Source organism: Balearica regulorum, chromosome 24, assembly GCF_011004875.1.
Source record: "Balearica regulorum gibbericeps isolate bBalReg1 chromosome 24, bBalReg1.pri, whole genome shotgun sequence".
NCBI classification, from domain to species: domain Eukaryota; kingdom Metazoa; phylum Chordata; class Aves; order Gruiformes; family Gruidae; genus Balearica; species Balearica regulorum.
In genome coordinates this window covers 4,283,446-4,307,654 of record NC_046207.1, presented here as the reverse complement: position 1 = coordinate 4,307,654, position 24,209 = coordinate 4,283,446, and the positions used below count along the sequence as shown (strand labels likewise).

Sequence of the window (24,209 nt, the reverse complement as noted above, 5' to 3'; positions counted from 1 at the left end):
GGATGCACCCCTGAAAAAAACCAGAGCAGGGCAGGGAGAAAAAAATTCCCTTTCTCCATACCAAATGCAAACTATAGGCTAACGTTCTCTACTGATTAACTCCCAGACACTGCTCTGTTCATGATTCATCAGGTAAGACTGAACTCCAATTTTCTTATGACTTTAGGCCCCAGATCGTGCACCACCACACACCACGGTAAGTTCATGTCAGCAGCACAAAAATGCCTTTTCCAGGCTGCTCTTAACACATATCCTCTGCTGCACAGGATTTAGGATAGGGGCAGATAGAATTAGCAGTTTCTAACCTATAACACCTCTCTGGCTGCCTGCAACGATTTGCTGGTCATTCCGCGAGTTCCATGCTGTACCTGCATCATCACAACCCTTCGCTATAGACTGCCTTGCCTTTTCCTTTGAAGGGTTTACGATGGAAACACAGTGGGCTCCTGGCCAAACCTGCAGAGCAAAGGACGACCTACTGCCACTTTAAAGCATTCTCTACAGTATGTGCCATGAACTTTTCAGCTAAAATGCAACAGATCACAGGATCCCAGCTTAGTTTAGGTTAGAAGGGGCCTCGGGAAGTCATCGAGTCCAACCTCAAGCTCAAAGCAAGGTCAGCCCTGGAGCCAGCCTGGGTTACAAGGACCATTCTTGTGTTTGAAGCATGCTGTCCTTTACTTCTTAAGCAAAGAACGTATCTGTTGAATGGATGTTACACACCTACCCTTGGTTCGGCAAGTGGGTTACTGGTGTAAGAGTAAGTTATTTCTGGAAGCGTCACTGATTTCCATGAATGATTGGTGTTCGTTTGCTGAGGCTCTAAAATAAACTGCTTCCCTGCAACACAGAGACCTCTACACATCATCATCCGTTGCCACTGGTTTAGAGAGTGCTGGTTTTCAGCCTCCGCTAGCAAGTCCAGAGCAAGTAAAAGAAATGGATTAGATCACATTTTCAAGGGCTCAGCAGCACTTATTCCTTCAAAATATCACCTGCCAAATATGCAAAAAAAAAAAAATTATGCTTGGGGAAAGTTTCTCAAGTCTATTGACAAGAGAAAAATAGTGTAATGGTGGCAAGCTCGCTAAGAGTTAAAGAGCTGGATGTTGTGTTTGCTGTGACACAACTGATACATCTGCCCCAATACAGCAGGGACTAGCTGAAGGGAAAACGCAACGTAGTCCAAAGAAAAGAGATGGGGAGACATCAAGAAGAGACTTTCTTACAACAGAACCCGGGTAAAGTCTCCTCGACTCCCAAAGAGATCAGATGATGCAGCACTACTCAGCACACTACGGTCTACTCCAAGGGGAGGAAAAAAAGAATTTGAAGACATTGATTTGGTTTATTTTTCTTTGAACCCTTTTTTGTCTCAGAGGTATAACACTACAAGCTTCACCAGTTTGTGTTCATGCAGAACATGGCGCTCATGCCATTTACTTGGATCCAGATCAGTACCATACCCTGATCACACCTGAGCAACGCTGTTGTTGGGAGAAGAGGACTCCCTCTCCAATAAAGATTTCACACCCTCTCTCCCAAGAACTATGTCAACAAAGCCACACTGTAAAGCAACCTTCCCCCCTCCATCCCAGGTCATTTATTAACGCAGTTCAAGATCAGCCAGTATTTTCAGCCCACGGCAGCGTGAAAAGTTACGTCAGCTTCCACCTGGCGAACACGTGTGCTTTCATCAGAGGACGGAGAGGGGGCTGGAGCGAAGAGGCCCTGCAGCACTCAGCCAACTTCACGGGTCAAGATACCTCAGTGCCATGCATTATGAAACACCTGGCACCGGCCTGGTGTGATGCAAGCAGGTGCACTTGCTAAGGCGGTGAGCGCGTTGAATGCCCAGCTCTGGAGAAGGTTCCCTGCAGACGTGGAACCTTTGAGAACAAAGCAGCAGCCAAGGAGGGGAACAGACTACGAACGGAGTTAAGTCTGGCTAACGGGGAGCAGACAACGGGCTCCAAACGCATCTAGTGCCAGAAATGGGGTATCTGGAATCCTGTCTTTAAAGATCTTACTCTGTAGCTTTGGGCAAAGCCCTTAACAAGTTTACTCCTTAAATCCTTCCCCACATCACTTGCAAAGCAGACAGGAGCAGCACGTTCTCTGGCATGCATGAGATCCCAACTGTGGCTGTCCTTCGTACCGGGTCCCACCTCAAGCAGAGATACTAACAGTAGGAAGAGCACTGCTAGCTGGAGGATGGAGAGCACCATTTCTGCACGTTCATACAGAAGTCTCCTACACAGAAAAAAACTCTATGGGGTTTGAATAACAGTGTTAAACAGTACAGCTGATATTCTGAGCTTCAAACCCAATTAAGGAAAGAAAACAAATAGGTATTTACAAACAATATATTTAAGATGCACATAAGTTTTCAGTCTTGTAGACGCTATGGCAGACAACAAAAGCCGTTAAACAGAGAGAAAAGAGAAGTCCGTACAAAAGGAAGAGACTTTCCAAAGCAGCACGATAAAACAGCAGGTGTTTGCAGGTAGCAAACAAAAGAGCTGGAAAAGAGCCATTTCGCAGCTCCTGGAGCTGTCAGGTCCATTCGCAGGGAGCAAGAGGGACACAGACTATTCACCCTCCCGCTAGTACGAGGGCGGGAGCGGGGGGAGATCCCAAAGCGGGGCTGCTGCCTCCACACCCACCACGCAGGGACTTCCATCGTGGAGACGGGGCACGGTGCCGGTGGAAAGGGGCTTCAAGGCACGAACGTGCAAAACCGAAGCCTGGATCCGCTGCTGGCGGGGACAAGAGCCCTCCCAGGCCCTCCCTAAAGGCTTGGCCTGCGCCCACCGCAAACAGACGGGACCCCCGCACACGGACCCGGCCGTCACACCGAGGGGAAGCCCCGGCTGAGGCGTACGCCTCCCTCAAGGTCAGGGCCGGCGAGGCGAGGCGAGGGAAGAGGGGAAGCGCGGGGCTCCGGCCCCGGACGCTCTTCCCTGCTCCCGGCAGCAAACCCGCTACACGACCGGGAGCGCGGCGCTTCCTGCGGGCTGCGGCCCGGGGCCCGCCAGCTGCACGGCGACCTAGCGACTACCGGCCCCCATCTCCCCCCCCCCCCCCCCCGGCTCACGGCGAGGGCCGCGCAGGCACGTCCCACCCGGGGCGGGAGAGGCGCTGCCCGGCTCGCTCCCGCCGAAAGCGCGTAGGCGCCGCCGCCGCCGCTCTCACCCGGCCCGTGGGAGCCCCGGCAGGAGCAGCGCCCCGCCAGACGGAACCGGAACATCCCTACCCTCCCGGGGCGGACCCCGGCGCTCCGCGGTGCGACCACCGGCACTCACCTGGGCGCCCGCTCGGCCGCACTACCCCGCACCCTGCCCACCGCCGCCGCCTTTTGTTCGCTGCGGCGCGGCGCGGCCTCCCCGACCCATCAGCCTACGGGCTCCGCCGCCGCCCATTGGCCGCCACCTCCGCCACGTGTGCCTTGCCTGAGCGGAGACCGCTCGCCCATTGGCCGCCGGCGGTGGGGCGCGACCGCGCGGCTTTGTGGGAGTCGTAGTTCCGCCCCTCACTCCCCCCCTTCCCCCCCCTCCCCCCGGCCGTGAACCCCTCGCGCACGGGGGGGCCCGCTGACGTCAGAGCGGAGCAAAGGGCCGCGGCCACGCCGCCGTCACGCTCCCCCACCCCCCCCCCCACACCCCCCGGGCTCACCGCCCGCCCGCCGGGGCACCCAACGCCGCAGCGGCCCCACACCGCCCCGCCTGCACCCGCGGCGGCCGGAACGGGGCCCTGGCAGCGGGGCGGACCCAGCGCTGGGGCAGGAGAAACCTCCCCCCCCCCCCCCCAACCCCTCCCCGGGTGCTGTAACCGCAGGGCCGGGACGGGCCCGGTGACACCCACGGCCGGGAGCGGGAGCAGAGCGTCGCCGGTGTACGGCACGGCCGGAGCGCGGTCCCCGGGATACGGCCGACAGGTGCTTCTCGCCGCGCGGGGCGGCGTAACGCGTACGGACACCGTGAGGTGAGACGTTTCTGGGGCGTCGTCGGCCCCAGACAGGATGCAGCCATCCTGCCTCGTGCTCCCAACGGCCCCGGTGTTTTCTAACAAGCCTCTAACGGCAAACATCACGTCTCCTCCGCTCGCCAGAAACAGTCATCGCACATTCGCTTTTTTTTTCCCCTGGTATTTCCAAGCCGTGACTAAAGCACGCATCAGCAGCGCTAAAGGGCAGCACCCCGGGGCTCATCTGTCTGACGAGGGCGGATGGCTTTGGTCCAGAGGCGAGGTCCGCCGTGCCCCGTGTGACGCTGTCACCAGCACCGGCCACCGTCCAGACGGGGACCAGAGGACACTGACACGATGCTCCTGGCCATCTCGGTGGGGAGAGCACGTCACACCCGGTGGTGCCAGTCAGGAAAGCTCCCACAGAAAACAGTTAGCAAAAGCTTAAACTGTCTGAAATTCTCTGCCTGACTCCCTGGGGACAGGGGTGTGTCACACTCGCCTCCCACGCCAGGGCTCAGCTGGTGTTTGTCTCACCACCCACGCGTGACACCCTGCCTCCCTCCCACACTGCGGGTCTGCGCGGCCGCTCCAGCCCCGTCCCAGGAGCCACAGAGCAAGGACGGGCCCTGCCAGTCCGGGGCTGCGTCCAGAATCCGTCAGCAGCGCTGATTTTCCCCGCGGTGAAGGTAAATCTTACAGGCTCGGAGCAGGAGTCTTTCTGAGCGGGACAGACATGCCAAACCCTCTCTGAGTCACTTGGCAGGAACAAATCGCTTCAAACGCTGATCTTGGCAGGGTCTCACCCAAGGCCGAAATAAAGTCAAGGCTGAAGTCACTTATAGGGGAGAACCAGCAGCATCTCTCCTTCATCATTTGTTTGTCCAGGACTGGACGCTGCGGTGATGGAACCAGTACCCCGGGCTACCGGCAAATACCAGAAAGGACAAAATATGGTTATTCCAGAGAGAGGCGGTGGGCTGCCCTGGCGAAACCCCTGTGGTAGGCACCGGCTCGTGACCTGAGGAACCCGTTCAGCCTGACGTTCAGCAGTCACCGAGGCATTCACACGATCGCTCTTGCAAAGCGGTTTTACCAAGCGCTGGTGCTCCCACACCCCCTTTCTTTCTGGCCGTGCCACCAGCGTAAGGCTTTGGAAACGTGAGCGTAAGAAGAAAACCCCAACGGGCACCGGATCCTCCATCGGTTGGACGGGTTGGGTCAGGAGAGATGAAGCGTGAGACACCGCGAGCACCCGGTGTGCAGCCCCGACTGGCTTCGGCCAGGGCCTGCGCACGTTTTAGTGGAAAAAAACGCGTTTCCTTCCATTGGAAGTGGCGCAGCCCCTCCCTGCACTCGCCACCCACGCGTGCCCTATTTACACGGCACCTCTGGCCAGCCCACCCCACGCTGCCTTCCCCCGCACCGCCGTGCTTGTGCGGACTCGCCGTGAGCGGCGCGGCAGGGGCGTCCCCAGCGCTCTGCTACGGAAACCCACCGGGGGTGCGGGGGTGTGCGTGGGGGGGGTGTGTGTGTGTGTGTGTAATTTTGGGCACCCGGCCCACGCCCGCGCGTGGTCTCCACGGCCGGAGGAACCCGCCCCCGAGCAGCCGGCCCCCCTGCCGTGCGGGGGGCCGGGGCTGGACCCCGGGGAGGACACGGCGGCGACGCGGGAATTTCTACCGGGGCGCGAGAACCCTCCCCGGGCACGCCACAGCGACGTCACCGCCTGGGCGGGGCTTCGCGCCGCGCCGGAAGTCGGGCCGTTACCTGGCAGCGGTTGCCAGGCGACGGCGGCGGTGGCGGCGGGCCGGCCATGGCGGCGGCGGCGGCGGCGGACACCGTGCCGGCCGGCACCTTCCCCAGCTTCATGGCCGAGGGGACGCTGCTGTGCCGGCGGGGCGAGTACGACAAGGCCCTGGCCTGCTTCAACAACGTGAGGGTGGTGCGGCGGGCTGACGGCGGGACGAGGCCTGGGCGGTGAGGGCGGCGGGAGGGGGCCCGGCGGCAGGAGGTGGCACTCGGGGGTGGCGGCCCGCGAAGGGATGTGCGAGGTGGTGGCACCCGGTTGGCGTGGGGGCGGCTGGCAGAGGAAGGGACACGTGGAGGAACGTGGGACCCGCGGCATGGCGAGGTGGCAACGTGAGGAGACGCGGCCCCCGCCGAGGCGGTGGCGTGAGGGGAATGTCCCCAAGGGCGCCTGGAGGTCACAGCACGAAGGCAGGTGGCACATGGGAGACAGCACGAGGACGTGCGGCTCCTGTCCGGTGTGGGGGGACCGCTCAGAGAGGGGCTGCAGAACCCCCGCCGTGGAAAGATGGGGCAGGTACAGCAGAGGGAATGTGCAAACATCAAGAGAATATTTGTTTTCCAGTAGAAATGTTGTGGGTTTATCCTCATCCATCATCACGATCCATACCGAGAGCAGGTTGCATCGAATAGATGTGCTTGTATACGTTTGTGCTGTTGAGCCAGCCCTGATGACGTGTCCGTGTCTGCTGCCTTCCAGGCGCTGAAGCTGAGAGCAGGAGACAAGAACTGTCTAGTTGCCCGCTCAAAATGTTACCTGAAACTCGGAGACACAGAAAATTCCCTGAAAGATGCTGAAGCTTCTCTCCAAGATGACAAAACATTCTCCAAGGTAAACAGCACAAAGTGACAAGAGTCTGGGGTGGCCAAGGACCGGTCTTTTAGCTGTGAAATTCTGAAGGGTCTGGGACACGGGATCGTGCAGAACCAGCTGACTCCACATTGCTGTTGCTTCCAGAGAAGGGGAGGTGCTGAGTCAGCAGTGGAGAAAGAGTTCCAGGATCGGATTGTATTGTATGCAGATTGCGATAGCTCTCACTTCTGCCTAGCGGGGAATTAATTGAGATCTCTGAAGCTTTTTTCCCCTCTTTTTTATTTTATTTTTTTTCTCCAAATGTCATTTTAGGGACTTTACCAAAAAGCTGAGACATTATATACCATGGGTGATTTTGAATTTGCGTTAGTGTTTTATCATCGAGGCTACAGACTACGTCCAGAACTACAGGAGTTCAAGCTGGGTATCGAGAAATCCCAGGAGGCAATTGTCAACTGCATTGGAAGTAAGTTTCACTTTATGGCCCTACAAGCAAAGTTTCACTTTATGGCCCTACAAGCACAGCCAGAAGCTGTTCAGTGGACAGCTGATGGCGAATGAGCTCAGCAAGTGACGCAAGGACCCAACAACAAACTCTTTGCTTGTGGATTCAGGTGCTCAGTGGCCATTCTCGGATGAAACCAGGCAGCAGCAAAAAGAGCACAGGCCTGGTTTGGTTTTTTTCTTCTTTTTTTTGGCTGAATGTCTATTCCTATACAGTGTCTAATAACTTCAGTTATGTGAGTAAATTATGACACTAACTTAAATTTCCAAAGTCACCATGAAAAAGTTCTAGGTAATACAGAACAAAGCAGCTCATCTACTTACGCTCTACTGATTACAGAATCTGTTCTGAGATCTTTATCCTAATATTCAAAGTTTGCAATGAAATTTGCCTTGCTACCTGAGACTGGCCTTCCTGAGATCCTGACTTTCCTCCAATTTTCATTGCATAAGACCAGTGAAACTGTTGACTATTGCAATGGAGCGCTGCTTTCATAACTTCTGGCTTAGATCATAGAACGGAGTCCTGCAGGAGGCAGGAAAGGCCAAGGACCTAGCGATGTTGAAAGCAAACTGAAAACTTGTCCCTTTTCCCTTAGTTTTTTCTTACCGACGCTCTCATATGTCGACAAGCACGGTCAGGATGTGCACCCGCTCTCAGGCATGCAGATACAGCTCGGCTGGGGCTGCCACCTGTGGCACGTGCATGGAGCAACCTGGCAAGGCTGCTGTAAAACCCGCCCAGCCAGTTGGAGACTGCTTAGGTGGATGCCGGGCAGCCTGTGCCCTCCCGGAGCCGGGACACACCTTGCTGCACACCCATATACATAGGCCCTGATCCCTGAGAGATTTAAGTGCCTTACTTTCCCTGAAAACAATTTCAAAATTTCAGCCCACCTCCAGTGCCACAGATTAAATTTATGGCCCAGCTGCGTAAAAGCCCAAAGCTCTTTCATATGGGATACTTATTTAAAAGAGCAGGGCAAGTTTCCAGATCTGGCTTGCTTTCCTTCATTCCTGCTGCTTTCTTAGTTTAATACAAATGTATTTTTGTACTTTTGTACGGTCATCTTTGCAGCTCTCCGTTGAAATGCTTGCCATGCTTGATACACTGAACTAAGGGCTTTAAATGCCTTCAAGCATCTGGGCTGTAGGCAAATGAACAGATTAAAAACCAAGAGGACGTTTTTTTAAATCAAGCAATAGCTCCTAGATGCAGGAGAAAAGAAGCGAGGAAACATGTTAGCGTTTGATCTAGATGTTTAAATAGTTGGGAAATGCACACACACTAACAGGGCACGTCCACAAAACTGCTTTACTGGATCTGCTTTGCTCGGCAGATTCAGAAACACCTGCCCTCTGTGACATGCATGTACTCACATCGCTGATCTTGGCCCAGCTGCCTTGCTGATGGAAATCCTTCAACAACAGCTCGCGAAGCTCTTTCCTTCCTTCTGACCAGGCCAACACAAAGAGGTATTTTTCACTCTTACCTCCACTGCTAGAGTGCAATCTGAATAGCACAACTGGATGTCAGAGTGAAAATGAAATGGGAGTTTTGCCCTAATGGCAGTGCACAAAAAAAAAATAATATAGTTCTCTGGATTGCTGGAGATCCCTATCCTTGTGAGCCTTCCTTCCATTTCAAGCTTCAGCTGTGATCCCGCAGAAGAACCTGCCATCCTTTTTCTTCCTCTCTTTCCATGCAGGATGTAGCATGTCTCTGTAGAAAATCTGTGCTGTGATGGGAGCCCCCTGGTGCCACGTGGAAATTAAAATCCTGAGAGGAGCTGCATCTATGAGCTGCAATCCCCGCTTACAGAACATACCAACGTCCACATATTTCATGTGAAAGAATTAGTAGAAAGCTTTGTTTCAAACAGGACATTATAGGCTTGGCACATTTATGGTCATTCTAATTTCTAAAGCCTCTGCACTGCTGTTCTTGAACGCTAACAAGTATTTTCTCTGTATTTGCAGGTCCATCCTCAGTTAAACTGGAGAATAAAGAGGATCTGTGCTTTATAAGCAGGCAGGCAGAGGTACAGTCTGAAGAGCTCTTGCTTTAGAAGCTAACGAGTTATAATGCTAATACTTCTGAAATAGGCATTACAGAATTAATAGTTTCTGGAGCAACATGGATGGGGATACAGCTGGTCTAGTGAAGAGCCTTCTGAGCGTAGGAAGCACACTGATCTGTTACGGGAGTATTTATGCTCCTGCTTTTAATGTAGTTCTGGCTCAAGCTACACAAAATTTAAAGGAGAAGGTGGAAGGGCAGGGAAGAGCAACGAGGAGAAACAAAGGCCAGTCTGAAATTTCTCTGCCAGCCTGACTGTTTCTGTTGGGTGTTGCTGATCACCCATCAAAGGCTAATAAGTAACAGCACTGCGGCTGGAGCCAGGGTACATTTATCTACAATATTTACTTTGGTTTTACCTGATGTTTAAGGTTCACATTTTTGATTGTGGACACTTTCTCAATTGCTTAATTTGGGGGTGGTCCATTGAAGTAGCGCCTTGTTCCTCCGAGGTGCCAAGCCACATTTCCCTTTGAGGTCAGTTCAGTGAATGCTCATTGCTTCTTTCAGCTGGAATTCCGGGTACTCAGTGGTAAAAAACAATTTACATAAAGGGGCCTAAAGATTAGCGTTCTAACTGTTGGGATTTTGGATGTCAAACTTTAGACATACCCTCTTGACGTTTCAGAAGCCCTGGCTGTTACAGCCTCTGTTTCTTTTGACTGTGGACAACTAACCTGCCTTTCCCAGAGCCTTTGTCCTCCCACAGCACTGACTCGGAAGCTCCCCAGAACTGTACAAGGCACTGGGGCAGAACTAATACTTGCTCTCACTATAATGCTCCCTCCTGTTCTTGGAAGTGAGGGAACACAATTGGGTGCAAAATTTCCGTTGCTGATGACCAAAGCAATTGGTGAGATGCTGGCGTTTTGCTTTTATTTAAAAGATAAGTTGGCTTATATGGAGTGTAAACAGAATTCTTCTAATTCTACTGTTCCCCACTAATCTCCCCCAACTTCCTTTATTTTTTCTCACCGTAGAGCAAAAAAGCAAATCAGAAAGCCCAAATCAAACTGACTAAGGATCAAAAATGGACAAGGAAACAGGAGCCTGTGAGGAATCCAAAAACAGAGCGACAGCTTCTTGGAGAGCTTTATGCTGACAAAGCCTACCTAGAAAAGTTGCTCAAGGATAAAGGTCTTTCTCCATTGTATTTATCTAGATGTTCCTTCTAAGCAGGTTCTTTTTTTTCTTCTCCTTTTATATCCCTATGACGACTCTTCCTTATTTGTATCAGAGCTCAGATAGCACAATGTGTTTGCAGTGGTCGTGAGAGAGGCAGGTGTCTGGAGAGTACGGGGGGGGGTTTGACCCAGATCCAATAATGAGCGTATTTCCTTCCCTATTAAATGGCAGGCTTTTATAACAAACAATAAATCAGCTCAAAGCAATCTTTGCTGACGAAATCAAAAGCAGAAGCAGTATCACTACAAATTACTTAACTTCTGTCATACTGACAAAATCCACTAACACTTGCATTAAGAGCAAAGCATTGCTCATAAGACTGCAACTCATTTGTGGTTTCGTTAGAAATGCTGTTAAGATCAAGATGCAGGATTCAAAGTAGTATGTCATTTTAGAACTAGGCAGAAAGGTGATTGCCCTTCAGTCATTTTTCTTGGAAACTCTTTACCGAGTAATAGAGAAGTAATTAAGAATTTAGTTTTCTCACGGGCTTTATGGTATTATTGGCATTAATAATATATGTGGGATCCCTGGTTTCCAGGCATGTAAAAGCCAGCCGTCTCAATTTCCATCTTGCAATCTAATCCACAACACTTTTCAAAGTGCCATTCCAGCACAAAGGCCCCATACAGTTGTTCTGTCCAGGAGGACGGCTGCTCGCTCATCACAGCTGGCCCCGTTAATTGGGCCCCTTCTTGGCTCTTGTCAGCAGAGAAGGCAGCAGCTCTAAGGGCTGGGAACACCAGCTCTAGCTCCCCAAAACAAACGGTTACAGCAAGGGAGTTTTCCACAACTTCCCTCCTAATCGCATCGGTTCTGAGAGCACTGAAGACTTTAATTTCTAGGACTCTCTCTCTGTCAGAGCAGAAAAGCATTCAGAAACAGCCCTCCACTGAATTGCAGCTTCATTCCTCATATACATTAATACTCTCCTGGGTTCTACCATCTTATTTTCAGATTTGATGGAGAGCAGCACAAAGCAGGGGATCAAAATAGCAGACCTGGTTTTGAGTGGCATTGCCTACCTGGACACACGCAGTGAATTCTGGCAGCAGCAGAAGCCTATTTATGCCCGTGTGAGAGAACGGAAGCTCAGGCAGCAAAGGTGGATCCGGGACAAGAAACGAAAACCAGCTGAAGTTGGCAGATACATCGTGAAGAGCATGGAAGACATTGATATGTGTAGGTGTCCTGGCTGGAAGCAGTAAGAAAACGATGATTGGCACATGTAATTATTTGCTGTAGTAATTATAGACCAGAACAATAGAAGCAGTGCAAGTATTAACAAACACTAGGAGGCAGGTTTCGGGCAATATTTGCTTTCGTATTCTTTACCTTTCCCAGCACTTATTTAGATACAGAATCCAACACTTTTTTTTTTTGTCAGCTTTTTCTGTACTTGAGGTCTGGCTGGTTGGTTTTCAGGACACCACTTAGATATCAAACCCAGGTAGGTCACCGCTGCGTGCTTAGCAAATGCCTCTGGCTCGTTTGGTCATCAGAAGTTATTTGATTGAGAGAACGCGGCTGCTGGAGTTACTCATTTCTATAGTTCAAAAATAGCATTGTAGGGAGATGAAGAAGCTGAAAAACAGTGGTCTGGAAGGAAGGAGTCATTCAGCCACTTCTGGCCTCTTTCTCTCTTCCTGTGCTACATATCTTACAACCCAGGGAAAAGAATTGAGTCGTTACTGCAATTCAGTTCTTGTAAGCTACAACAGCGTGGTGCAGGTAGTGTCAGAACCAGTGCTGCTCCCACAGCACTGCAGCCCCGCTGGGCACAATGAACAGAGCTCACCAGGAAAGTGCCCGGGGCTGATTTAGGAGATAAAAACTCAAGTACTGTAGCTAGAACTTTCTCTCCAAGACCAAACTGCCCTGCTGCGATAACTATGAGCTTTCAAAACCTTCAGACAACAAGCATCATTCTCCTTTAGTTTTCTTTGGCGAGTGTGAAGTGTTACCAGAGTCATTTCCCCTTACTTGCTGGGATGAAAGTTATTTCCAGCAGTGCCAGGCGGAGGGTCAGAATTACCATTTCCCAGGGGCAGATTTCTCAGCGATTGGGAGGAGGAGTGCAGGAGATGCGTGAAGAGTGAGGAGCTCTAACCTTTCCCAAGCTCTGTCTGAGCCCTACACAACTACACTTAGTTTTACTTCCCCAGTATCGCTGTGTCCACGCACTAGCGTTACACTTTCCTCTTTGTCTCTAGTGCTGACTGGCGACTGCCCTGAAGAAAGCTGCAAGAAAGCTCAGCGTGTGCTAAAAAGAATACAAGGGTGGTCAGATGATGAAGTTCCCAACAAGAACAAACTGATTGGAAACCTCCACAGCTGCATTGGGAATGCTCAGTTAGAGATGGGTCAGGTGGAGGCAGCTCTGCAAAGCCATAAAACGGATCTGGAATTTGCCAGGCAGAAGTAAGTGCTGAGTTCGGGTGGATGGGGAAAGGAAAGTACCCCCGTTAAGATGTTTTAGCATTGGGTAATGTTGTCATTCTCACCTGGAGATTTAACAGAGTAACGCATTCAGACTCTGCCCAAGTGTCATGGTCTTAGCAACTTATTGTCTTCACTATTTCAAAAATAAGGAGTCCGAAGCAGATTTTTAAAGGACTGAGACCACGTGGCACATCTAAATCTCTATTGAAGCAAAGCAAAAGAGAACACAAGTCCCATTCTCAGCACTTTAGCCTCCAGTATGCACTTCCTTCTCAGGAAGGTCACACTCTAAATTACACAAGTTTTCTGCTATGTTTGCTCTTAAAATTATTTGCATTCAAGCCACAATAGCAAGCTTGAAATATTTCTCTAAGAGGTACAATTTCCTGCTCATACAGAACACATTCTGCAGCTCTTTCAGCTAAAACAGAATAAAGCAAAATGAAGTCTTCAGATTTAGTAAGAGTTTTGCAAAGCACGGGAGAAAACACTGAATAGTTGCTTGAATTGAAGTTATTTTGGTTTTATTTTTGCCAGTACTGTGTAGGGCTTTTAAAATGTAACTAACTTATTGTTTATCATTTTCACGAATGACTTTTTATAATTAGCATTAGTTTAAGAAATTTCTGCCTCTCTCCAGGTACTCTCCACTCCCCAGTTATGCCAAATAAAGTTAAGAATTAGCAGTAGAGAGGCAGGAATGAGGTTCATCATTTTACTACTTTTTTAAACCGATATAAAGCTACATTTAAAGGACGAAGCGCGGTGATGACCGAGGGAGCCTCCCCCTCTGGTGGCTGGAGCTCCCAGGGTGACAGGAGGATGGTTAATGACTCGCCATCGCCCCCAGCAAGGCGTTTATCCTCTCCTCTCATCACCTTTTTCGTTTGTAGGCAAGGGTAGTCAAAACAGGCCACTTCTGAACATGGGAATGAGGACTAATTAAGGAAAAAAATTAAAGTCCACAGGCTACATTATTCCAGAAGGAGCTGCCTCTAGCACGGGGCAAAGGTTTATTCAGAGCACAGGGAGCAGGACCCATTACCAGGAGTCTGCAGGCACATTGCAGACACGGTTTTGGGTCTTCCCTTTTCTCTTGGCCAGAAACCATCTGTTAGTGTTAGGGATCCAGGAGCTGGTAGGGGACTGCCACAAGGCAACAAAGGGAAACTGAGGCAAAGAAAAGTGGAAGGACTTTCACCAGGTCTGCCAGATTTGCACAAAAAGAAAAATCAAAGTAAAACTAAACCATTTTCCCCCTGTGCCTTACAGGGTGTCAGTTGCAACAGCTGTAGATAAAATCAAAAATCTACCTGGATTTCATGACTGTCAGCCTGACATTGGCCCTTTACCTCTACTTCTCAACACTTAGCCTGAAGTCAGTTTGAGCACCAAAGAAAACATATGAGGCTGAGGAAAGCGCAGGCTGTACAGGAAGAAGACTATGTCAGCTACCACAATTTCTTTTTCTTTTCAACACAGCAATCTGCCAGATGCCGTATCCAGAGCCCTTGATAACATTGGCAGAGTTTATGCCAGAATCGGCAAATTCCAGCAAGCTATTGACACGTATGTAAAATTAGTAACAGAAAAGGCATAAGGTTGTATTTTGAATTAAATAGACGATGTCTTTTCAGTTTGTTTAATCGTACTGCTAGCAAGGTGGGGCTGTGAGATTTTTCATAACAGTACCTGGAATGCTTTCTTTATAGAATCAGTGGTTGAAATTATAACTCCTAATGAGATTCAGTAAATGTCTGTCTGTCTTACTCTCTGCTTGAAGCTGGGAGGAGAAGATTCCAATGGCAAAATCCAACCTGGAGAAGACCTGGCTGTTCCATGAAGTTGGCCGATGTTACCTGGAGCTGAATAAACCTGAAGCAGCCCAAAATTACGGGCAGAAGTCCCTGCAGTCAGCAGATGAAGAGGGAGATGTTGAGTGGCAACTCCATGCTACTGTCCTAGTGGCACAAGCACAAGGTAAAGGCATTACTACAAATTTTGCTCTGAGGATGGAAACGGCCTGTCTGTTCAGCATCTTAGTGAAAACATCTCTGTGATTTAACAGCCAAAGTAACCGTTCAGATCAAGACCGCTCATCGGAGACTTGCTTGATTAGCTATTGTTGTTTTCTTGATCTTGGGTTAAAATAGATGTTTTCATTTGTCTCTTACAGTAAAATTACACAATTACTGGTCTGCAATCATGAACTTTGAAAAAGCACTTGAGAAGGCAAAGCTTATTCACAACGAAGCTGCTCAAAAGGCCATCATTATTGTAAGTGGGGTGTTGCAAAGAGGAGAGAAGCTGTAGTTAGCTGTAACTCTTGTCTAGTGTCCTGTGAACTGAGAAAACATCACTACTTAGGTAGAGTGTTAAGAGGGGGAGAACACAGCCTCTGAAGCAGTTTACGTATTAAAACTTAGGAAACCTCCTGGCTCAGAAAACTTAACCCCAGTTTATGAACCAGTCCAACATACAGAAGAGTGAAGCCCCGACAGGCCAAGGAAAAATTTTCTTTTGACCTCCCTGAGGCAAGGGTTTTGCACAGAGAATACAGCAGTGCCTTCTCTGTGTGCAGCTGCTATCAGCTGCTGGTCACAGCTTACCATTTCCTGGCCTCTCCAAAATGTCCCAGAGAAACCACTTTGCAAACCATGGAAGAACATCTGGGCATGGCCACCAACCCACGGTAAAGCCGTCTGCATGTTCTGGTAGCCAGTCTTCATCGACCCGACAGCAGGTTGTGGGTGATCTGACCGCAGCCAGCTTGCCAGGCAACAGTTACAGCCGAGACACCCACCTATTTCGTGATTCCTCCGGGGTGTCCAGAGCGCAGGCAGAGCCTGCTCTCCTGCCAGAGGAAAAGTGATAGTGTGAGAGATGGAATCTTCAGGGCAGGAGATATTTGATAAGGGTTATTAACAGGTAGTAATCGCTGCAGGGAGAAAGGAAGTATATTGTTGCAGAGAGCAGGTAGGAAAGGAGCAGGTAGTGATAGCAGAGATTGAGAGAAAACAGGAAAACTTAGGTATGTAACTGCATTTCTAGAGCTTTTATTAATAAGCCGTGTCACTTTCAGTCCTTAGATGATGTGAGCAAAAGCTTCATCGAAGAGCTGGAAAAAAGAGAAACGACAGCTGACACTCCTACAGGTAGTTGTCATTTAGACCTTAGCACCTCATGAATACAGAAATTCCCCACTTTCCTTTTCTGGAGCAGAGACCGAGGCAGGAGAACCAAACGCCCCATTCCCAGGTAGCAGGCGTGCAAATTTCTGTCCCATATTGTATCCTCCGTACTAGTACACAGGAGCAGGAATTAATTTATATGGGAAGTCACAGTGTAGTTATAATTCATGGCTTCAGGTTTTTTGGCAGTGAAGGTTTAATCTTGAGCTGGTATTAGCCAAAGTAAGTGACGCCAATGAAGCCCTGATAACTGCAAAGGAGCCTGGTTTCACTCTTCCGTGCCATGCCTTTGAAAAGCTGCTTTGAATAACGCTGAAAGCAGCTCCAGCGCCCAGAATTCAGAATGGTGGGTGCAGCCAGAACAAACCCTGACTGTCAAAGTGCCTGTCCATAAACGAGATCCAAATGAGGCCTCACGCCGTGTAAAAGTATTTTTTTTTTAATAAGCATGAGATGAAACTCTTTGCAGAAGTGCTGAATCCCTGTCGGGGCGGCCGTGCCCACCTCGGCGCCCTGTCCAGGAGGTGGCAGCACCTGACAAGCGTCGCCTGTGCCCGGGCCACCCGAGACCGCCAGCCCGGCCGTGGGTGGGTGACCAGCACGGTGAAGTGTCTGAGGTTTTTTTTTTTTTTCCTGCTTCCTTGACTGATAGGAGAATAATAGTTTTGTTTATCTTCTGCTGTCCTAGGCAGCTGGTAATTCCTATTCTCCTTTTCTCTCTAGATTGTTTTTTTCCTTTTGCAGGACAGATTGGAACCACAGACCTAATCTTCTCCTACTTTATATCCTATACAGCCACTTACAGGTGTGTGCATAGCGTCACCTTACCAAAATGGCAATGCTTTACAGAGATATAAATTAGAAGGTATGAGCAGTACAAGCAATTGTACTTGTACAATTCGCCGAGCCGTGGGAGAGGGAAAAGAGAGCAGGAGAGCTTTCCAGCTGTGGCGGTGGAGGCCAGGGGTCTGCCTTTTCTTGTGCCCGACCGCCTGCTCAGTGCTGGGACTTGGTTTAAGGTGGTTTTTTTCCTCCCCAGATGATGATTTCGGCAGTGAAAATGCAAAAGACGAGATCTTTGAGAAGGACAGAGAGAGAGACGAAAGTGAGCAAAGCACAGAGAATCAGGAAGATGAAAAGCAAAAAGAAGATGCCAGGAACCGTAAAGATGAAGACGAAACCATAAAGAAGGGGGAAATGCACAAGAAAATAAAGAGAACGGGAGCGAAGGGGAAAAGAAGAGACGGGAAGGAGAAATAGGAGGCGAGGAGCCAGAGCCGCCCGCAGCACTGGAGCAGCGGACGGGACGGCGCGTTGTGCTGTAGCGTTGGGTCAGCAAACACGAACCCCCCCGGCCCGGTCCGGGCACAGCCGGTCTCTCTCCTACCTGCCAGCCCCGCCGCTTCGTGCGCCGCTTCCCCCGGCCCGGCGCAGCCCCGCTGCGCGCCCCACGCGTGGGGTGAAGGCAAGGGCGACAAACCCCCTCACACCCCCCCCCCAATGTCCCGGCGGGGGCACAAGCTGGGCAGCCCCCAGCAGCGGGCAGCGCCGGGGGGGGGGGTGTAGGGGCAGCTCCCGGCCCCGGGCAGGCAGGGCGGGGGTTGAGGCTCCGGGCACCCACGTCCGCCGCGCTGGTGGCCGCCCCAGGGGACGGCCCGGCCCCGGCCCGGCCCCCCGCTCCCCCCCGCGTCTGCGCGGCCACGGGCGGGGCCGAGGGAGGGGGGGCCCGGCGCTATGAAAGGGGCCACGGCCGCGCCCGCCCCAGAGCCGCTTCCCCGCCGCGCCGCTCCGCACCGGCGGCCGCTGCCCTCACCATGGTAAGTGGGGAGCCCGGGGGTGCGCAGCGAGCGGGGCCGGGGCAGCCGCCCCTCCCGGGTGCGGGTTTCGGTTCCCGGAGGAGGAGGAGGAGGAGGAAGCGCCGGCGGCGTCGCCGACACGTGGGCGCTGGGCCCGGGGGTGGGGGCGCGGGGTGCAGCCGGGCCCCGGGACAGTCCGTGGCCGTGGGGTCCCCGCGGTGGAGCTGGAGGTGCAGCGGCTCTGTCCCGGGGGTCCCGGTCTGCCCCGTCCCTACGCCTTCCCCGGGGCACCTGCAGCGAGCCTGGAGCATCGCTCCCTCCACGCGAGTCCCTGTCCCGCGGGGAGCCCGGGGACAAGCGGGAGCTTTGTGGGGATGGCGGGGAGGGACGGGATGGGGTGCGGGCTCAATGAGGGATTGTTCACCCGGGGAGCCCAGCGCTCCGCCGACGCGGGTCTCTGTGGGGCCATTGTCCGGCCAGGCCGAGCGTGGCCCCAGCCCATGAAGGCGACTATTATCCTCCAAGCTGGCCGCTGAACAATGGGGCCGGAGGGTGTTTTCTATTATTGTTCTTTTGTTTGCACGTTTGAAAAGCGGCCTTAGTTACTGCCATCACCAGCAGCTGCCTTCAGCAAAATAGCTGGATTGCCCCAGCCCTCGCTTGGCACGCGGGGTCCGGCTGCAGGAACGGCGAGGCCAGCCCGGCCCCAGCCCCGGAGCCACCGTCCACCCTGTCAGGCCAAACGGGCCACTTACACTGCGAGGAGGAGCAGCTCTCGGAGGTGGCTCACGCCATCTGCTTCCTCCCGTACGATGACCTGGGAGCGTCGAATCCACGGGGAGGCTGCTGTAGGGTTCCCAGGAGAGCCGTGTGGTCCGTGTTCTTCTTGAAGGTCCATTCACACTGGGTTTGGCAGCGGGCACGGCTGCCCAGCATGCTCAGGGCTCTCCGTCCCGGTGTGCTGCCCAGTAGCCGACCCCAGGGCAGGCAGGCAGCGCTCCCCTGGTCCCAGGGCGCTTTGGAACCAAAACCCACCTCCACATTCTGGAATAAGGGATAGACAAGTTAATCAACTGCACAGTTGCTTTTTTTTAACAATACCTTCACTCTGCAAACAGGGAAGCTGTGTTTTTCTGCCGTAGGCAGAGCATTTATGTAGTATGTAAACCCCCTCGATTTTTGCATCAAAGGCAAAACTTACTCCTTCGGCATCACCCCCGGGGCTGCTGGCGCAGCGTTGGGCTGGGGAGCAGGTGCTGCTCACGGGCTGGGTGAGGATGCAGCTGGGGAGGCCGCGTGTGGCACAAAAGGCAGCGGCTGGCCCATTGGTGCTAGTGAGAACGGTTGGAGAAACCCCTCGTTTCCTTCCAGTCCTGCATTTTCCCAGGCCCTGCTGGGAATTCATCTGGGATTCCAGTTAGCGGAACTGCTGGCAGGGGGGAGGGAGAGCCAGTGCCAGCTCCCCAGCAGCGCTTTTCCCGGCTGGAAGGGTTGGTTTCGTTTTTGTGCTCAGCTCAGCAGCTGCTGGGAGGGGCTTTGTCTTTGCCGGAAGCGATTTCAGTTGCTCTTCATCACAAGAGGAGCCCAAATTCCCTCCTCCGAGGCACTCGGGGTGTTGATGTTCAGCATAGCGTGAAGAAATCGCAATCTTAAGGTGAGAGACCGTCTCCTTGCAGACTTCACTCGGAACCAGCGTTTCCTTTGGGGACAGAGGATCCGTGGACAGACTTAAATCCCTTTGCAGTCTTTTTTTATTCAGATGAAGCGATGAGATTGCAGCAGCTGTCACGACCTGCTGGGACTTTGGTTTCCTGTTGTTTTTTTCTGCCTGGGCCGTAATTTTGTGGCCTCTCGTGGTGCCTGTGAAACTGCAGCTGCTGCCACGTGACGGGTAAAACTTCCCCTTCCTGGTCGGGCAGGACGGCGGCTGCTGAGGCCGGAGCGGCACCTTCAGCTCCTCGGGACGGACGGAGCCAGGACAGGGCGCGGGTGACCAGCCGGGGTGGCTGTGAGCCAAGCGGGGCAGCTGAGGTTAGGGGACACGGGGGGTAGATGTTCCTTGCGCCTGCTCCTCCCAGTACAGATGCTGAACGGTGCGTGCTTGTGTGATGGGAACCCGCGGTCTCGTGGGGCTGCTGGCCTGCAAAATATTTTTCTTCTTGTATTTCAGAACAGAAGCTTCTCAAAGAAGAGTCACACATTCCTGCCTAAAATATTTAGAAAAATGTCTACTCAATCAGCAAAAGAAAGACCTGAAAGCTTGCAGTTCCCTTTCCTTGACGATGAAGATACCATCTCCACAGTCAAAGAATCTAAAACCTTCTTTATTTTAAGAGGCCTGCCTGGCAGTGGGAAGTCCACTCTTGCCCAGGCGATTCAAGATAGGTATAAAGATGCCTGCAAGGTCATCTCTGTTGATAGCTATAAAATTACACCTTTAATTAGAAGCACCATTCCTGAAGAGTATTCAAAGGTGGATGAGGATCTAGTTGACTATTGCAAACGAGATATCAGCGTTATCGTTTTGGATGACACTCACCACGAGAGGGAACGACTGGACCAACTCTTTGATATTGCTGACAAATACCGGTACAAAGTCATCTTTGCTGAGCCCAAAACCCAGTGGCGAATGGATTGCTCGCAGCTGAAGGACAAGAATCAATGGAAACTGTCAGTGGAAGAGCTGAAGAAGATGAAGCCGAGCTTGGAGAAGGAATTCCTACCCATGTATTTTGGGTGGTTTTTGAGCAAAAGAAGCTCGGAGATCCTGAGGAAGGCTGGCCAGGCCTTCTTAGATGAGCTTGGAAGTCTCAAAGCCTTCAAAAAGGAGAGTAAATACTGTATGTATGCAAGTATCTTACCAAGTTCTTACTCTGTTGATGGAATGTTAACACTCAGCAAGCGGAGCAGGTTTGGTCAGCTTCTAAAGTGAATTTCTAGTTAGCGTTAGCAACAAGGAAATCTGTTTAAAGCTACTAATCCGTTTCCCATAGTTGACAAAGTTGCTGTTGAGAGTAAAAATAAATGAAACTCTTTCTCCCAAGAAGTCTGTCTAGCTGTGACAGACTATAGAGAACTGGGCTCCGATGGCAGCAGCGTCACATCTGGCTGCTGCTGTGAGTCAGAGAAAAGGGCAAGACTTGAACAATCTTGTCCCGTAAGGGATTCTTACGAGCCACGATGCCGCGCGGAAGCTGCAGTTTTCTAGTTGCGTCTGCTGTTAGCCTAGGTGGAAGGAGGCGTTTTATTTACCCATCTGGTCCTTTTCTGCAGTGAGAAAGATGAAACATGAAGGACAGGTTGGTGAAGAAAGCTGAGATGGGATTTAGGCTCATGGGGTGACATCAGGGGACCATTTTTTGATGGTAATGTTGTTTACCTGTATTTGCAGTTGCCTCTGCTATCGAAGATCCCAAAATAAAAATAGATCTCACCAGCTACTTCGTGAAGAGGCCGCCTGGAGTCTTACACTGCACCACAAAATACACCGAGTTTGGAAAAGCAGCGGGAGCCGAGGAATACGCACAGCAGGAAGTGAGTACTGGGCTCCGACTCTTCCCCACACCCCGTCACCCTCCCAGCAGCAGCTCCACGAGGCTCTGGGGGGGACCGTAGGGACAGTCAGTACATCCACGTGGTTTGTGCAATAGAAAAGTCGTAATTGTGGGAGAGATGGTGACTGTTTCCTGTTAGTTTCCAAACAAAGTTCTCCTGCCCCATCCCATCACCCCTGACTTCCAGCATCATCTCTAACAGCTTGATTTGAATGACAATGAATTAAGGTATTTTCACTTCCAGCTAAATTATTTCAAAACAGATAAGCCCAAGTTAAATATCGGAATTTCCAGAGGAAAAAGGTGTAACCAGCTCCAAATTCATGGAGCAGGAACTTCAGGCCATGACCCAGTTGGACACAGTATTGCGAATATGTCAAAGCAAGAGCTCCCACGACCAGCCCAGACATCGAGCTCGTGGGCAATAAAGCCAGCCCCGCTGCTGTAACTCCCACCTGCCTGCACGCAGGTAAAACTCTGTTCTGACTTCTCTCCCTCTTCACCCAGGCTGTGAAGGCTTCCTACGGCAAAGGCTTCACCTTGTCCGTTTCCGCTCTGTTCATCACAACAAAAACTGTCGGTGCTCGCGTAGAGCTGAACGAGCAGCAGCTGCTGCTGTGGCCAGGGGACGCCGATAAGATCCTGCCGACTGACAACCTCCCAAAAGGCAGCCGGGCTCACATCACCCTCGGCTGCGCCAACGGCGTCGAAGCCGTCCAAACTGGGCTCGATCTGCTGGAGTTCGTGAAACTGGAGAAGGCAGGGAACAAAGGGGATGAAGTGGGAGAAATTGGAGGAGGGAAACTGCTGTATTTTGATAACGGTATGTGGATGCTCAACCTTTCTAAAAAGATGGATGTGAAGGCAATATTCTCAGGTTACTATGGAAAAGGAAAACTTGTGCCAACGCAGAGCACCAACAAGCGGGGCTCTGCTTTTAGTTCCTGCACCATCATCTAGGAGCATGGGCAGGGTAGCTCGTTTGTTTGGTTTTAAAAGGCAAGTAACTCCTGTAACCTTTAAAAGTGTAAAGAGAAATAATTTTACCTTTACTAAAGTAAGCCCTTTTGCCAACCCCAGTGTGATGCCTCTCTGGGGAGAGTTTATTGGCCTCAGAACAAGGAAGAAAATGACCAACTCCTGACTGACAAAGGAAAACTGTCACATAACTGATGAGCTGCTGAGTGTATTTTGAGTTTTGGAGAGAACTAGCCATGGTGTTCTGCTCGTTTTCTTCCTCAGAGGAAGATCAGCTATGGTCTTTTAGAACTTCCCCATGAACCACAATCGTTAGACCCTTACCTTCAGGACTATAAGCAGTGGCAGACCAAAGCCTGTTTGTAACCGGTCTGAAGCCAAGCGAACCGCGTAGTGTCCCTCCCCTCCTCCCACACCCAGGGACTGACATCAGTCCGTCTGGTACCCGAATTACTGGGTAAAACCGGCAAGACCCACTCGTGGGTTGCCGCTGTTGCGTGACAGTTACTAATGGTTTAGCCCATGAGAAGAGAACTTGCAGAGGGCAGCGGGGTCAGAGGCAGCTCCTGCAGCTGCGCTCATCCCGATTCACGTTCGCTGTTTGCCCGTGAACCCTGGGGAGCGGAGCGAAGGGAAGCACGCTGCCAGATAACGTCTTACAGAGCTGTCACAGACTTCACGGGGAAACCCGTGAACCACCAGGAGAGGCATTGCGTTCCTGCAGCTTGGCCTTCGGTGCCAGAGGGGGCTGGACCACGTGCTGTCCACGTCCTTGTCCTGTAGGGAACAATCCTGCCTCGGCGGGGAGTGGAAGAGATGAACTAACATCTTTTCCATCTTATTTTATAGAAACTAAAATCGTGTCTGAAGTATAGCACTGTACTTCATGCAAGATTTTACTACTTTTCTCTAATGCACTTGAATGTTAAAAGTTAGGCTGGCAGTAACATTGTAATTTAAGAAGTAAGTGGAGGTATTGTAACTGTGTAACTTAAGTCTGCTCAAACCTAAACCATTGGCTGGAAAACCTGTTAATAATCAAGAACTTCTGTTATTAAGTCTGTTTTATTGACACTGGTGTTTTTGCTCTTAGCCAGGCGGTTTGCCAGTGGGGCAGTGGGTATGTGGTCACTACTTTACTGTAACACAAAGCTCAACTAATGGATTCAGGTCAGGACAGCGTAAGCTCATGCTACGGCTCAGTCTTTGGTGAACTGCATAGTGAAATTAATCCCGTATTAATACATGTAAATACTTACTGTGTTTGACAAGCGCGTGCTGGGCTCGTGTCTGTAAAGGAGCTGTCGTGTGGGCACGGCTTACCTGGAGCTGGGTGTGCGCTGAAATGTTGCTGGGGAAGCCCAATGCTGCCTGTGCAGAAGCATTTCTCCTCTGAGTGTTGATAAGAAAAGCAAGGAGTGCTTCAGGGATAATCTGGTAAACACCCAGCAGGTTTATCAATAAAACAAAATACTTCCTGCTGATTCAAAGAGATTGACAACAATAAATTCTCATTATAATGTAAAACCATTATGTACACCCCCCCACAGCACCTGTAACCCTCCCTTCCCTTCAACAGAGGAACCCTTGCTCGCTTCTGCACCGGCAGACACTCGGCTCAGGCCTTTCCGACAGAAATCCCGCAGGGGTTTGGTCCATCAGAACTCAAAAAACGCGTGGCCCGGTGCCTGCCCAGGGCAGCTCCCGAGGGAGCGCAGGAGCACGCTGACCCCCCTCCCTCCAGTGCTCCAGATCACATCCAGCACTGAAATGCACAGCTGGAATACCTTGTTTATTTGCCTGTTCAAGAACAACAGTGAGACTGTCATCATTTAAGTTTTTATTAGTTTGTACATCATATACAGTTTATAATAAAGTAAACCAATTGCA

The 24,209-nt window shown here is 51.4% G+C and overlaps 3 protein-coding genes, 1 long non-coding RNA gene and 1 pseudogene across 18 annotated transcripts in view; 3 read left to right on the top strand and 2 right to left on the bottom strand.

The window, feature by feature from the left end:
* Positions 1-3,418, bottom strand: part of ACLY (ATP citrate lyase) — a 31,128-nt gene extending 27,710 nt beyond the window's left edge. For 3 of the 6 annotated variants that reach the window (XM_075775061.1, XM_075775063.1, XM_075775066.1), the window contains exon 1: positions 3,306-3,418. The gene's annotated coding sequence lies outside the window, so the exon portion shown is untranslated. Of the gene's footprint in view, positions 1-368; positions 466-3,305 lie in introns of those variants that run through there. The other 3 variants (XM_075775064.1, XM_075775062.1, XM_075775065.1) reach the window with 3 other exon arrangements.
* A 1,056-nt stretch (positions 3,419-4,474) lies between these two features.
* LOC142604962 (uncharacterized) lies at positions 4,475-5,512 on the top strand (annotated as a pseudogene).
* Positions 5,513-5,758: 246 nt separating this feature from the next.
* On the top strand, positions 5,759-17,364 carry ODAD4 (outer dynein arm docking complex subunit 4). The gene is given in 13 exon segments (XM_075775081.1): positions 5,759-5,902; positions 6,476-6,607; positions 6,902-7,055; positions 9,074-9,135; positions 10,154-10,310; positions 11,316-11,540; positions 12,572-12,779; positions 14,283-14,369; positions 14,584-14,780; positions 14,977-15,077; positions 15,883-15,955; positions 17,031-17,165; positions 17,168-17,364. Coding segments are annotated over 13 exon segments (1,800 nt in total). The 5' UTR covers positions 5,759-5,782; the 3' UTR covers positions 17,317-17,364.
* LOC142605037 (uncharacterized) lies at positions 10,480-19,125 on the bottom strand. 6 transcript variants are annotated; one of them, XR_012838819.1, is made up of 5 exons: positions 18,989-19,125; positions 18,543-18,831; positions 15,410-15,654; positions 11,694-14,761; positions 10,480-11,553 (listed from the first exon to the last, which is right to left on the bottom strand). It is a non-coding gene; the product is annotated as an uncharacterized LOC142605037 (long non-coding RNA). The 6 variants fall into 6 exon arrangements; XR_012838820.1 differs by having other exon boundaries at positions 10,480-12,017; positions 12,863-14,761; XR_012838815.1 differs by having other exon boundaries at positions 10,480-14,761.
* CNP (2'',3''-cyclic nucleotide 3'' phosphodiesterase) lies at positions 17,678-24,209 on the top strand. Of its 5 annotated transcripts, none has more exons than XM_075775088.1 (4): positions 17,678-17,808; positions 19,958-20,627; positions 21,179-21,321; positions 21,849-24,209. In XM_075775088.1, the coding sequence occupies exons 1-4, from the start codon at positions 17,806-17,808 to the stop codon at positions 22,299-22,301; spliced, it is 1,269 nt and encodes a 422-aa protein (XP_075631203.1). In that variant the 5' UTR covers positions 17,678-17,805; the 3' UTR covers positions 22,302-24,209. The 5 variants fall into 5 exon arrangements, with proteins under 5 accessions (XP_075631203.1, XP_075631205.1, XP_075631204.1 ...); XM_075775090.1 differs by having other exon boundaries at positions 17,737-17,808; positions 19,963-20,627; XM_075775089.1 differs by lacking the exon at positions 17,678-17,808 and adding an exon at positions 19,544-19,678.

What these genes read in the sequence shown, in the direction of transcription:
- CNP (XM_075775088.1), top strand. An exon ending in CAAAAAGGAGAGTAAATACT is followed by an intron (nt 20,628 to 21,178) that starts GTATGTATGCAA and finishes CTGTATTTGCAG; the next exon opens with TTGCCTCTGCTATCGAAGAT. An exon ending in AGGAATACGCACAGCAGGAA is followed by an intron (nt 21,322 to 21,848) that starts GTGAGTACTGGG and finishes CTCTTCACCCAG; the next exon opens with GCTGTGAAGGCTTCCTACGG.